Below are 14,795 nucleotides of genomic sequence, written 5' to 3'. Positions count from 1 at the left end.
CCATCTGTTTGGTCATATTTAAGACTCATGAATAGGGGCACCTGGGTGGCTCAGTCGGTTAAGCATCCGACTTCGGCTCAGGTCATGATCTCGTGGTCTGTGAGTTCAAGCCCCGCGTCGGGCTCTGTGCTGACAGCTCAGAGCCTGGAGCCTGTTTCAGATTCTGTGTCTCCCTCTCTCTCTGACCCTCCCCCATTCATGCTCTGTCTCTCTCTGTCTCAAAAATAAATAAATGTTAAAAAGAAATTAAAAAAAAAAGACTCATGAAGAGACCTGCAGAATGGCAAGTATTCTATTAAGTGCACTACCTGTCAACTGTTCTGAAGCCTACAGGTCACCGTTTTCATGTGTGTATACAGAATATCACCCTTTACATGTTTTTTTCAAGAAATCCCATATCAAACATGTAGTGACTTCAGTAGCCATTACTGAAGATTTGTGGGGCCAACTGGGGGTCATACCATATAACACATAACAGTCTTCTCTCTCTGTCTCTCTTGTGTCTCTCTCTGTCTCTAGCTCTCTTTCACACACACACACACACACACACACACACACACACACTTCATACTAACACTTCTTCTGCCCGTTCTAATCCCTCTTCTGTTGCTTGATTTTTTTTCTTCTTTGCACTTAGCTCCTCTCTGGCTTCTTTGCCCTAAATTCTGCCAACACCCTGACCCTACCCTTGAGCTCCATTTTCAAATTTTAAAGCCTTCTGTTATCAAGAAGAATTTAGTTACCATTTGTTGTTTCCTAAGCATGCCCTTTGAAAGATGCCCATGGTCTCACCCCAAGGGATTTGCCAGCGAACTTCCCTAGCAATCAAAGGCATGTCTATTTCTTTGAACCATCTCCAATAAGATTTTCTTAACCATTTTTATTAAGCCAGCAGCATACAGGCATTGCATAAAAAAGGAGGGTTAAGAAGAGAAGGCAAGAAAGAGAAAGAAAGAAGTGGGGGAGGGAATGAATACAGGGAGCCGAAAGAGGAAGTACAAATCTCTGATAATTCTATCTTCCAAGGGGAAGCCATCACCTTCTTTTGCATATATTCTGAACATTTTCTTCATTATCATGAAATTCAGAAAATATTTTTTCCATTTTGTTCTAAACCAGCCCCATTCAAGGGGAAGTTGTTTGGGGCCCTGTCTCAATCATTGCCTTCCCACTTGGCTTGCAGAGGCTGCCTATACTCTCCTGTTATACGATGAGCTGTTGGAATGGTCTGACAGGCCCCTTCGGGAGTTCCTGACCTACCCCATGCAAACAGAATGGCAGCGCAAGGAACACCTGCATCTTGCCATCATCCAGAACTTTGACCGAGGCAAAGTAAGTAGCCCTACCCACCTGTGGCCTCACCCAACGTGGTTGTGTTGCTGTCATGTTGCCTTTCATTTCTAGTTTTCTGATGCCCACGTCCTCAAGCCAGGCACCCTCAAATTTTAATATGCATTGAAAACACCCAAGAGTTTGTTAACATGCAGTCTGTTAAGATTTCCAGGTCCCGCCTCTAGACATTCTGATTAGGTATGTCTGGCCTGCGGCAGGGGATTTTATAACTTTGACAAGGACTCAAGGAGATTCCAATGTGTACAAATTTGGGGCCATGCCTTGAGAAACACTGATCTGGAGGTTTTGACACCCAGGTATTTTATTCTCTAAAAAACCATGTTACCACCCCTCACCTGCCTTCCCAAATTGGTATGTGTTCTGCCCCATCCCACTTGTTTTGTTTAAAGAATTTTACGGCCTCCCATCGTATACTTAGAGATGCCATGGGGTCCTGAAAAACCTCACTGACCTAATGATGTCCTTTAGCACATCACCTCACTCCACCCCGTCTCCCTCTTGAAGGGCTTGCAGTACCCTTTAAAAAACACTTATGAATCTGAACACAGTTGTTTATTGACTTGAACATTTGGATGCTTTGGTGATACATGTCTTAGATTTAAATCTATCTTCCAAATTGCCAAGGTTAAACAGAAGACTAAAACACGGCTGTCATTCTTGTACAAAATATAATTGCATAATTTCATGGAAGGGAATTGCCTATCTTCCTATATCTTCTCTTTCCTATCTTCCTTTATTATTTATCTAAATATACTGACATATCATTTGTTACATTAATAGCAAGGAAATGCCTTTGTATCCTCCTTCGGTGGAGTTTCCATCTGTAGGATAAGCTGTTAAAAAATCTCTGTCCACTCATCTTGGCCCTTCCAAGAGGTTTGTGCTAGATGTGGCATTACAGACTGTGGCCCCTGGGTCAAATGGCTCACTGCCTATTTCTGTACCATCCACATTCTAAGAATTGCTTTTACATTTTTAAGTGTTTGAAAAGTACCATAAGAAAAAGAATATCTGACAGGTGAAAATTACATGAAATTCACATTTCAGTGTCCATAGATGATTGCTTTATTAGAACACAGACAGGCTTATTCATTGTGGCTGCTTTCGTGCTTTAACAGTGGAGTTGAGTAGTTGTGACAAAGGCTGTATGGCCCACAAAGCCTGAATTATTTACTGTCTGGCCTTTTGCAGAAAGTTTGCTGACACTTGGGCTAGATGAAAGAATTTTTGCTTTTCTGCTGGAAATTAACCAGCTGGGTTAGATCCTCACAATTTACAAGTGCAATTGAGCCAAGCAAGGAATCGAGCTTGCCAGCTGTGGATAATTGGGCCTTAGGGGTCAGTAGTAATTCCCTCCTTAGCACGGAGGGCCTATTTATTCATCTACTTGGCCATTGTGGAACTGTAGTTATTTCAAGATGATGACTCTGAAATGACACCAGAAAATGATTCTGCACCATATGTTAATGCCTGTTCTGGTGGATCATATTTTCTTACTTCCTAAAGAGTTTTAATAATTTGCATGTTAATTGCATGCTGTTTTCAAGCTTAAAGTTGCAGTGATACTATTAAAGGTAAATTATAAAGATTAAGAAGTAAGGCTGGATGATCTGAAAGCAGTTACACCTTGACCTCTGGGTGGAAATAAGTAAATGTTGTGGGATCACGAGCATTTATATCGTGTATTTGTCCACAGTGTTGGGAGAATGGCATCATCTTGTGCCGGAAGATTGCAGAGCAGTACGAGAGTTACTATGACTACAGAAACCTGAGCAAGATGAGGGTAAGGTGCCCGGATGCATCCTAACCAGGCTATGGCATCCTTTTTTGATTAGCTTTCCAGTATCCTTCTATGAAATTAACTTTGTGATCATCTCGACATGTCTTGCAGAAAGCTTTTTTAAGTCTTTCCTCTGAAACATACTCAGCTATTTATACAGAGAAATAGCAGATGCTTTTGATTAGTGCACAAAAGTGAGCCCTTGATCCATGTGCAAACATCAGGTCTGAAATATACAATCAAATCCATGATTAATTCTTTTAGTTTACTGACGAAAATCTCCACACTGTTCAAGAGCTTCTCACTTGTACACAGATCTCTGTAACAATATACTATTGTTAGTCCCATAATCTGCACAGCAGAACAGTAGAAATGGCTAGCTGACCCATTTGTACATATTTGAGGGCTAAATTGTATAGGTGTCCACTCTAGCCTCAGCAATATGTTTTATTTGCTACACCTAAACCAAGGTCTTAGTACCCAAGAGCCCAAGGAGTTCAATATTCTGTGTCCCTGAACGAAACGTTTTGTCCCTTCTGTTCTTTTCCGATTCACACAGGTCCCTCTTGCACTGTTAAATCCTTATTCTTCAGAGTCATGAGTGTTTTGTGTCATCTTGTAACACCTCAGCTCTTCAAGGTTTCTAAAATAGGAAGCAGATTATGATGTTCCCTTTTAATTCTGAGGTAGCAGTTGAAGAGATGATATTGTAAACCTTTAACAGTCTGCAAAATCCCATACCCCACAAGTAACTCACTCAACCTGCAGAAACCGGCCCTGTACTACTGGTGTAGTATTTCATGTCAGTAGTTCATCACTATTTCTCCTAACATGAAGACCAAAAAGAAAAAACCTTGTTTTAACTTCAGTCCATCATGCTGGCTGGCTCTGGCAGGCACTGCAGTTTTATATAAAAACATCGCTGTGCTTCTCTTGGCATACTGTCCCTGTAACAGAAGCGAGGTTACAATGTTTACCCAGGAGAGCCCTTGGGTATCATAGTCACTAAGATTTTTATAAACCCAAAGCATTACACTTCATGCCAACTGCTCTTTGGGGTGCTGTTACTGGGGGGCAGAGGGAGGGGAGAAGTTTTCAAGTGCAATATTAGTCTTTCTCTATAAACCCTGGGGATGATAATATCATGGAAGGAAAACTATAAGCTTTATGTGCTTCATAGTTCCAACATTGTCAGAGACACACTTAAGAGCTTTCACCCCAGACAGCACTTTGCACTATGGGTCTCCTTTGGTTTGGTTTATCCCTGTCCAACCTGTGCAAGGTTGCACCTTCCAAATGTCCTGAATTACTGTGACCAAGGAGAACCAGATCCACAGGTGGGTACATCCAGCGTGAGAGTTCTCCAGGAAGATTTGGCCTCTAGTAGTTCATTTTTTTTTTTAATTCATGTCACTTGTTATTTAATTGTGAAGATAATATTTTCTTGATGGACCTTGTGCTTAGAAATTATTTTCTCTGGTGAGAACATGTAATAATATTTGATTCTTAAAAGCAGGGTCAGAAAGCCATAGCCTATAGGCCTTGCACAACTGAGGAGTTGTGATAGACCATATGGCCTGCAAAACCTAGAATATTTATTCTCTGTCCATTTACAGCATAAGTTTGCTGATCCCTGCCTTAAAGCATAAAAAGGGAGTGAAATCTTCTTTTCTGCAAACTATAGTGAAGTTCTCCTTTATATAGAAGAAACACCCTCTTTTATAAACAAGTAGAGCTGAAAGATGAGATAAAATTATTAGAACCTCTCCTTTGCTTTGCTAGATGATGGAAGCCTCTTTGTATGACAAAATCATGGACCAGCAACGTCTTGAACCAGAGTTCTTCAGAGTTGGATTTTATGGGAAAAAATTTCCATTTTTCTTAAGAGTAAGTTAATACACTATTTAATTTGCTTTTATACTTCCAATATAGATACCCCAGTCAAGAACATCAAGATGTTAATGACATTTTGTCCTTTTAGGACCATAATATAAGAGATTTTTGTTTAACTTTTTAGTTTGTAGACAGTGTACTAAATCTAGACTGCCTTGTTTTGAATAATTCACCAAATTATCAAACATTTCTTTGATTTTTCATCCTAAATTTCTAAGGTGACTATATTTTATGAGTAGTCTTTGCTAATTATAGTTGTTCCCCTGTGTGATTGACATTTACTGCTCTGTTTAGTCTGTGATTTCCATGTAGTTTGCACTAGAGAAAAATGGTGAGGCACTTCAGATGACCATAAACCCTGCAGTCTTATGTCCTCTAGAAACTCCCTCCAGAATCATGGGAAGAGCCCAGTTACCACTTTTGTGAAAAGGGTAAATGTCACTCAACCAAAAGATCCCATTTATTGCTAGGATAAACTCTTTCCACCAAGGAAAATCTTCCAGACATTCCAAGGTACCTAGTGGATCATAAAATATTTGACTCTATTCTTACCATGGTTCACATTGTGCCAAGTTGTATCTTATGTGCTTGAAGACTTATTTAATACTTGAGTGTGTCACATATACTCACTTACATAAAAACGTTGGTCGGGAGAGGAAAGCTTCCTCCCCAGGCAACTGAGAAGTATCTGGAATAATTTGTGTATTGAGTGAATTCATTACAAACTTTAAATCCTCGCATACAAATACTTTGGTATTTGTGTTGCCCTGAATCTTGCTTTAACTACCAGCACCTATAAATGAACATAGGATAGGGGTACTTGAAGGATAATGGAGAGGAGAAAGATTGGATTTCATTGTTTGCTTAATAATCGTTAACTTATCTGCCTTTTATAATCAAAGTTTTATATGTATTTATTCATTTACTTACATATAAAGTTTATATATATACATAGACACCAAATAGAGATATAGGTATAGATTCCAAAATATCCAAGCACCATAGGCAAAAATTCATTTTAGTATTACATGGAACAAACACGGAAATGACAGGTTGATTGAAATGACCTATTATTTTGGTGCCACGCAGATGCAAGTAAAATCTCCTTGTCGGGTTCAAAAGAAACCAACGTGATAGTCTACGTGGTCCAAAGGCTGACTCTGCAGATGGACCTACGGGCAGAGGAAAGCTTGATTCTGGGTCAAAAACAGAGACAGGTTTAGAATACTTCCTGACTTTGAAAGACTGCTTTAAAGGTGGACATACTAAGCACAGGACTGTGATCAGCACCCCGCTGCCAAGTGCAGGTAGCCCGCATCCAGGTAGTGAGCGGAAGTGTGGACATTCTAGAATTGTGAGCAGTGCAGGGGCTGGAGACCCCACAGGAGGGTCCAGACATGACTCTGGTGCCACAGACCCCCTTCTTCTCTCAGCTCAAAATCAAGTGAAGTAAAAGATTACATTTTCTTCCACATCCTACTCAGGGCTAATCAATCCATTACATACAGTGGGTACAGAGTTTACAGATCATAATATTTTAGATGGCCTTCAAAAGTGTTTTCATTTCTTTTAAAGATCAGAAGGGAAAAATGAACTGTTTTCGTGGAAGAAAATGTTATATATTAAATTGTATATTATACATTAGACTATTAGGTATATATTTGTCCTCATACCAAATCAGTCTCTCAGTATGATTTTTGATACTGTTTTATAGAGAAAGAGGCCCACAAAAGTCATATTGTGGCCCTGATCAAATTCTGAGTGCAATAGCAAGTACACTCAATGTGTATCTAGTAAATAAAACTGTGATAAATAAAAGTGTAAAGTTTAAAAAAAAAAATAGAAGTAGTTTAGGAGCCACAATTTTAAAAGGACTTTAGCAAATTAGAATACTGAATTGGCTAATAGAATAAATATTGTTAGGAAGTTAATTAGAATAAGTCAACCTATGTTATTAGTCTTTGCAAAACAGCTTTTCCTGGAGCACCTGGGTGGCTCAGTCACTTGAGTGTCCAACTTCAGCGCAGGTCATGATCTCACAGGTCATGAGTTCAAGCCCCACATCGGGCTCTGTGCTGACAGCTCGGAGCCAGGAGCCTGCTTTGGATTCTGTGTCTCCCCCTCTCTCTACCACTTGCCCACTTGTACTCTTGTGTCTCTCTCTCAAAAATAAATAAGGACTTTTAAAAAAATTTTTTTTTAAAAACAAAACAAAAAAACAGGTTTTCTAGGTATAGATGATATTTTCTTCAAAATGAAAGAGAAGGGTTACCCTCTATTGGTTTCTAAAAGGCACCACACCCTTCAGAATCATGGGGCTGGACCTCTTTTTAGGAAATCAGATTCCAGTCTGTCCTTCAATTTAAAAATATGCAAATTTCAACATTAAAAATTTCCTCTTCATGGAGGTGCCTGGGTGGCTCAGTTAGTTAAGCATCCAACTTTGGCTCATGTCATGATCTCATGGTTCATGAGTTTGAGCCCTGCATCGGGCTCTGTGCTGACAGCACGGAGCCTGGAGCCTACTTTGGATTCTGTGTCTCCCTGTCTCTCTACCCCTCTCTCACTCATGGTCTGTCTGTCTGTCTCTCTCTCTCTCTCCCTCTCTCTCTCTCCCTCTCTCTCTCTCCCTCTCAAAAATAAATAAACATTAAAAAAATTTTTTACATAAATAAAAATTTCCTCTTTGTGATCATTTTCAAGATAATTTTTCAAGTTGAAATAAATTAATACATTTGTATAAGTGTACGATTTAAGTAGTTTTTACCCTCTTGGAAAATGGGTTCTTTATTGACAATTTCTTTACGCACAGAATATCTCTGCATAGTGATTTGGAAAGAATAACTGAGATCAAGGATGAGAGAGACATTTGCTTTTCATTGTATGTCCTGTACTGTTTGGGATTTTTTTTCTTTTTTTTTTTAACCATTGGTGTGTAATTCCTTTTCAAAAGAAAAAGACAATGAAAAAAAATTTTTTTTAAGTATTAACAAAGGTAACCTAGCAATTCGACTCCTGGGTATATACTCCAGAGAAAATATATGTCTACACAAAGACCTATACACAAATGTTCATAGCAGCATTATTCATTATTGCATAAAAGTGGAAGCAGCCCAAACGTCCATTAGCCTATAGATAGAAAAACATACGGTATATTCATACAATGGAATATTGAGCAGTAAGAAGGGAATAAAGTACTGTTACATGGTACAAAGTGGTTCAGCCACTTTGTAGCATATATTAAGTAGAAGAAGCCAGTCACAAAACACTACATGTTGTATGATTCCATTTATATGAAATGTCCAGAATAGGCAAATCCACAGAAACAGAAAGTAGATTAGTGGTTGCCAGGGGCTGGGGTGGGGGATAGGGGTGCAGGGGCAGAGGAAACAAGGAATGACTGCTAATGGATAAGAGTTTCTCTACAAGGTAATGAAAATGTTCTCAAATTCAACAGTGGTGATAGTTGCTCTGTGCATATACTAAAAACCTTCAAAAGGGTGTATTTTATGGTATGTGAACTATATCTCAAAGCTGTGATGAAAAAAGTATTGATCGAAGAGATGTTTAATTCTTTATTTCCTGACAACTCCAATATCAGATGCCAAGTTTATTTTTATTTCAGAATGACTTTTTAACACCATTAAATGATTATATGCTTAGAATAACCCCTGATTTTACAACCTGCTCGAAGATTTAAGCATTGCTTTAAAAATGTTGCAGTTATGGGGCGCCTGGGTGGCTCAGTCGGTTAAGCGTCCGACTTCGGCTCAGGTCACGATCTCGCGGTCCGCGGGTTCGAGCCCCGCGTCGGGCTCTGGGCTGATGGCTCAGAGCCTGGAGCCTGCTTCCGATTCTGTTTCCCTCTCTCTCTGCCCCTCCCCCGTTCATGCTGTGTCTCTCTCTGTCTGAAAAATAAATAAACGTTAAAAAAAAAAAAAATGTTGCAGTTATTAGAACAGTCAGATACTTACTTTGGGACTTCTGTAATATGCAGGAATATATATCATATATATAGTCTTATTTTATCAAGCAAATCTATTATCTTTTGAATAGAATTTAAAAAAAATAGTATCAGAAAGTATACTTTGTTTTATCTAGAAAGTTTTAAATATGGGATTGTTAGTTCGGCGGGGGTGGGGGGGGGGGGTCCTGATTTCTAGGTAGTCTGTCTTAGCCTGTATTACCAAAGGATTGTGATTTATTTGGAGGTTTGTGAAGAATTGTGGCAGGTTTTCAGAGCCCATTCCCTGCTCTTTTTTCTGCTTGCCTCCACCTGCCTTTTCTCAGCTGCAACCCTGAGCCCCCTGCCCCCTGCCCCCTGGTTTCTGACTTCCTCCAGGTGACTCAGAGTTCTTCCTTAGGGCATTTTGTGTAATTATAAGAACCTCTGAGAACCTTGGGCCTTAGCTCCCCAAGACCATGAACCACGCCCTCTTTCTCTTAAAGATCTTCGGGGCATGTCACCTACAAGCTTTCGTGGTCCCCATAGCTGCTAGGAGTTTTTTCTGGATGTGTTAGCCATGTTCAGTGGAGACAGAGCTCAGGCCTTGGTCTCACACCTGAGTTTGAATCTAATACACACGGCCTAAGTACATAAAGATCTTGATCCGTGGTTCCCAATTATAAAATGGAGCAGGATGTGGGAATGACCCCCTCACGTTTGTTGGGGTTAAATAAGATATATGCAGAGTACCTAGTCAGTGACTGTTTTCAACAGTTGTAACTTCATTATTATTCACCTGTCAGGAAGAGTTCCCTCATATCTAACCTGACTTCAAAGGTGCTTTCCAGAAACCTGCCCATCTTTCCAGCTCTTTAGACTACCTCAAGGATAACCTTCACCATTTTTTGCCTGAATGAGAGGCAGTCCCAGCCCACAGAGTGCTTCTATATCTTGTAAAAGAAAACAAACAAAAAACAAAACAAAATAACGTCCAACATTTAGCAAGGCCCTAAAAATCCTAAGTCTTATCTTGGGCCAGTTAATAAGACTCTCGGCTACAGGAAGCCAAGCCCAGTTTGTTACGGCGGGGAAGTTTCCCATTCCGGCCCTGCTGAGAGCAGGAATACAGACGGTGATAGTCTTCCTTTTTTCCATGCAGGAATCCAGTGTCGAGGATCTGGTGTTGATCTCTGTGGCCTTTATAAAAAAAATGCATTAACACGCATTTTTGGAGATTGCATTTACTTTCTTTTCCTCCAAATTGAGAATTCACCCACCAAACTCTGATATCCAGCTTATCAAAAAAAAAAAAAAAAAAAAAAAAAAAAAAAAATCTTTAACACATGTGCTCATTAGCATTCAGAGAGAACATGATTGCTTTGTTTTATACTTCGGTGCTCTGAGAATCAGATGCCTCTTTGCACCTCATGCACACAAGCTTGGCACATACTACTGAGTCTTATCAAAAGCAGTAGAAAGTGAAGCTCATGATCCTTGCCCTGCATTTTTCATATCTGGGCAAATTTTTCAGACTGTGTCAGTGTTTTGGATTTGTTGTTGTCGTTGTTGTGACAGTCTATTGATGTGAGGCATATGCTCCCTTACTGCCAGTGCCCTCTTTTTTGGCTTCTCTCTGTAATTAATGCACTCGATTATATGGCTCTAATTTCTTTTTTTTTTTTTTATTTCTCCTGCAGAATAAGGAGTTTGTGTGTCGAGGGCATGACTACGAAAGGCTGGAGGCCTTCCAACAGAGAATGCTGAATGAGTTCCCCCACGCCATCGCCATGCAGCACGCCAACCAGCCTGATGAGACCATCTTCCAGGCAGAAGCTCAGTGTATCCACACCTAGGAGGGGCTGCAGTGAGTGCAGTTAGAGCCGCTGGCCATTAGCCGCAGCGCATTTTCGTGCAAGGCTGTTCAGCCTCTGGCCCCCTCTGCCATAGCCATGCTCTCACTGTCTCTCCTTCTCATCATCTTGATGTCAGCTTAGCTCCTTCTGAACAGAATGTTCTGGTTATTATCACAATGTCAGTTGAAAGGAAATCCCTTAAGGATTCTGGTAAAGAATTTTTTCCTTTCAATTAAAACTTTTCTGTGTCTCAGACCTGCTTTTAAAGCTCCTTTTAGTGATCTCCCTCAGAATAATTTTCCTCCAACATATCCTGTGGAAACTGCTTCAGTTCGAGGAAATGATAGTGTTATATTTACTGGCACATATCATTCACCCCCTTTTTCTGTGATACTTTTATTCTGGAAGGAAGGAAACAAGGTACCTTAGTGTCTTTGGGGGAACTCTTAGCCGTGGCATCCTGGACAGCCTTTAGTGATGGCTGTGTAATTGAAACTCCCATTGTCTAAATACAAACAATCCAAATGAAATTACACAGGCATTAGAGACAAAGGGAATTCACCCCAGCACTCCTGTGTGATGGCTTCTGTCTTCCTGAAACTTATGTTCATAAAGAAGACAAGAAACTCCCACTGATAATTATGGATACCATTTCAAAGTAGAAAATAAAATGCAATAGAAGCAAGAAATTCCATAAGGGAAAAGATTTTGCTGTCCTTCTTAGGATGAAAAAAGAAGGTGTAAAACATACAAGTAAATATGATACCCCTCTAATGTAATTTTTTAAATATCAACTACACCAGCAACACTCTGCTTATCAGTAGAAGATTTGGGAGAGTGATAGCTTAAGTGTGGGAAGGCTGGAGACACGGAGCATCACACAGGTAAATACAAATCACTGTCACAACGGGTTCCTGTCTTTGGTCATGGTTGCATGGGTATTTATACATTATTATACAAACAAATTAAGAGGGGACATGCATAGACTAAGGATAAGAGTGTCTCTTAAGCAAGGATTACAGTTAATGTAAGTCTAAGTACCTAAGATCCAAGCCATAGCCACTCACCCCCACCAAAAAAAAAAAAAGAAAGAAAGAAAGAAAGAAAGAAAGAAAGAAAGAAAGAAAGAAAACAAATCAGTGATAAATAAATTCACAAGTTATAGACATTTAAACAGATACTTTGTCAGAATCACCTACCTGAAACTAGTTCAAGGCCTGTAGTTTGAGAAATGATTTGTTGTCAACTGAGTTCTTGGCACCTTCCTAGCAATTTTTAAAATGACTTCGAACCAATGGAAACACCAGATTGTTACCCATCCTCTTCTCTCTGCCACGGCTCAGCTCGAGCCAGATTTCCACCGAGTTTGCCAAGTTGGGTTTCCTCCTTGACTTTTTCATCCTAGATTTACAGATATATGCTGTTACTCCCATTCCGGAGAGCCAGGAGGTCCTGCAGAGAGAGGGTGTTCCGGACAACATCAAAAGTTTCTATAAAGTGAATCATATCTGGAAATTCCGCTATGACAGACCATTTCACAAGGGCACCAAAGATAAAGAGAATGAATTCAAGGTATCGTGCAGTTCTATTACACGTGGTTTCCTGTGAGAATCTTGGGACAAGCCGCTCGATAAATATTTACTCAGAATAGAGTCAGGTGATAGAACCAGAAGGGAGGAGAAATCATTTAGTCTTGTTGATCTCAAATTCTTCTGTGTATCAGATTGAGTCAGAAATCGGAGTCAGGAATCCTGACTCAGTAGGTCTGAGAGGAAGCCCTAGAAGCAGCTTTTTTTGTGACCGTGCCGGTAGTCCTCAGACCAGCCTCGGAGATGTCATGATTGAGCTCAGCCCTCTCATTCATTCATACGGAACCAACTGTGGGGACCTCAGAATATTTGTTCTGAGATACCACAGACCACAGTGAGTGAAGAATGCTTAATCAATAGGGGAAAAGAAGATTCGGAGACTGGAAGCAGCAGAAAATTTCTGTGTGATCTTCTGCTTTTTCTTGTTAGAATGATGTGTCATTAGGACTTGTGAGAAGACACAGGATAAAAGCAAACCATAGACTCCTTGCATGTGCCAGTCCGTTGTGAGTAGTTGGAATATGCCTTACCGTCCAGAGCTCCCTCTGGCCGTCTCTCAGCTCCACAGGGGGAAAGGGGCATGATGGTCCCACAGACACATTATAGTCTCCTCTTTCCTTGACACTGACAAGGCAAGACCAGATAGATCTCTGTTAGTCACTATTTTCCCCCATACAAAGAATGCAAAACAAACTTATTATTGTGGGTTATTTGGCTTGGCTTCTTTCATCACAGAGTGTCTCTTTAAGCTGGGAAACATTCTCCTGATACTGTTAGCAATGACTGTCTGATGTTGATTCCCCTTGTGGCCTCTGCCTAAGTGCCAGTTCCCAGTGTGCCCAGCAGTAGCTCCAGGAGTTAGGCATGGCCATTCTGCAGTGTTATGATGGCCCTCAACACAGCCGTCCTCTGTGCAAAGAGGTCTGATGGCTTAAATATCAAGGCAAAGAAACTATGGGAAGACAGAACTGGGAGGTTCCTGAAAAGATCCATGAGCGTTTTCTAGTCCTTTTGGATACTTCGATTTTTGTTAGCGTCTCGCCAAACCAACTAGTGATCATTGGTTTATGCTATGGTTTTCACCAGTTGTTTACACTGAACAAGTCAGGGATCCACTGGAGTCAGGCAGCTGACTTGCTCAGGGTCACATTCTCATTACCCATACACCCTACACCTTCTGGTATCTTCTCCTTTGCTTTTTCTGCTGTACCACCTTTCCTCATGGCTATCACTTTAAGTATTTATCCATGGTATAGCAGTCCTCCTAGAAAATGATGATAAATCTGGCTCCTGCTTCCTGTGCCGACAGCCCTTGGCATCTGGCTCCAAACTGCCCCTCCGGAAGCCTCATCTGCGCCACAGCCCACCCACTCACCCTCCTCTCAGCTCCCGCAACATTGAACTTCTCTTCTTCATCTCCTGCCATGCCCTTTTCGCAAGCAATCGGGGCCTCAGCGCAGGCTGCTTCCTGCTGCCTGCAGCGCTCCCCCCCCCCCTTCCTCCGCCTGGCAAACTCCTACTCACTCTTCAGCATTCCACTCACGTGTCACCTCCTCTGAAAAGTGCTGTCCTCCTCCCACAGAATGAGGTGCCTGCCTCCTTCCTTCTGCTTCCCCCAGCACTTCCAGCATGCCTTTCTCTTTGCCCTGAGCCCTTCCATATCTGCTTACCTCCTTGTCACCACCAGAAGGCTTCCAGCCACTGTCACAGGGGACTCTGCCCAGTAGATCTTGGCTGACACGAAGAAATCCTCCTGTTTTTTGTTGTTGTTGAATACGTGGCATTCTTTCAGGGATTTTGTAAAGTATATCATTCTCTTGAGAATATACTTTGTTTAAATAAGAAAAATGAGGCATGGGTACAGAAACATGGTTGACGAAGGTGAAATCTGTCATCAACAGCTGCTCTTATCAAGGCGGCCATGCCTTCATGTGTCATGGGGATGCTCTTCCTGACCAGGGGAAGCCTCCGCTCTTTAAATACAGATCCTCTTGGGTGGTGGCAGTTCAAACGTGCATGAGGAAGTGTGCACGGTGAGGAAGTCAGAAGTTCTAGCAGGTGGGGTCTGTGCTGGCTCTACAGGTGACTAGAATATACCTCTGAGCAGGTCATGTTGCCTCCTTGATGCTTAGCGTCTTCATCTTTAAAATAGAAAGATGGAGCTCCATGATTCCTCCTGGGCCTTTCCTCCTTTGGGATGTTGTTATTCTGATCCTGTGTTGACTAGCTGATACTATTACCCCTTCCAGATAGAAATGACAAGCCCCAAGACCTGAAGGAGTGAAGAGAGTTTAAATTGGAATTTGAAAGAAATTGCAAAGGAAATAATGGGATGGCCTATTACTCTATTTGAAGCTTGTTGTCTGAAGTAGATCATTTAT

The 14,795-nt window shown here is 41.0% G+C and overlaps 1 protein-coding gene across 4 annotated transcripts in view; it reads left to right on the top strand.

Moving 5' to 3' along the window:
* DOCK4 (dedicator of cytokinesis 4) overlaps positions 1 to 14,795 on the top strand; it is a 432,206-nt gene that overhangs the window by 390,121 nt on the left and 27,290 nt on the right. For all 4 annotated transcript variants that reach the window (XM_078440451.2, XM_078440457.2, XM_078440464.2 and 1 more), the window contains 5 exons: positions 1,184 to 1,332; positions 3,050 to 3,136; positions 4,916 to 5,020; positions 10,670 to 10,811; positions 12,231 to 12,397. In XM_078440451.2, coding sequence (XP_078296577.1) covers positions 1,184 to 1,332; positions 3,050 to 3,136; positions 4,916 to 5,020; positions 10,670 to 10,811; positions 12,231 to 12,397 — 650 coding nt within the window. The remainder of the gene's footprint in view (positions 1 to 1,183; positions 1,333 to 3,049; positions 3,137 to 4,915; positions 5,021 to 10,669; positions 10,812 to 12,230; positions 12,398 to 14,795) is intronic.

Source organism: Panthera onca, chromosome A2 (assembly GCF_046562875.1).
Source record: "Panthera onca isolate mPanOnc1 chromosome A2, mPanOnc1 haplotype 2, whole genome shotgun sequence".
Classification (NCBI taxonomy): Eukaryota; Metazoa; Chordata; class Mammalia; order Carnivora; family Felidae; genus Panthera; species Panthera onca.
The sequence above is the reverse complement of the archived record's forward strand: the minus strand, read 5'-3'. Positions and strand labels throughout refer to the sequence as shown.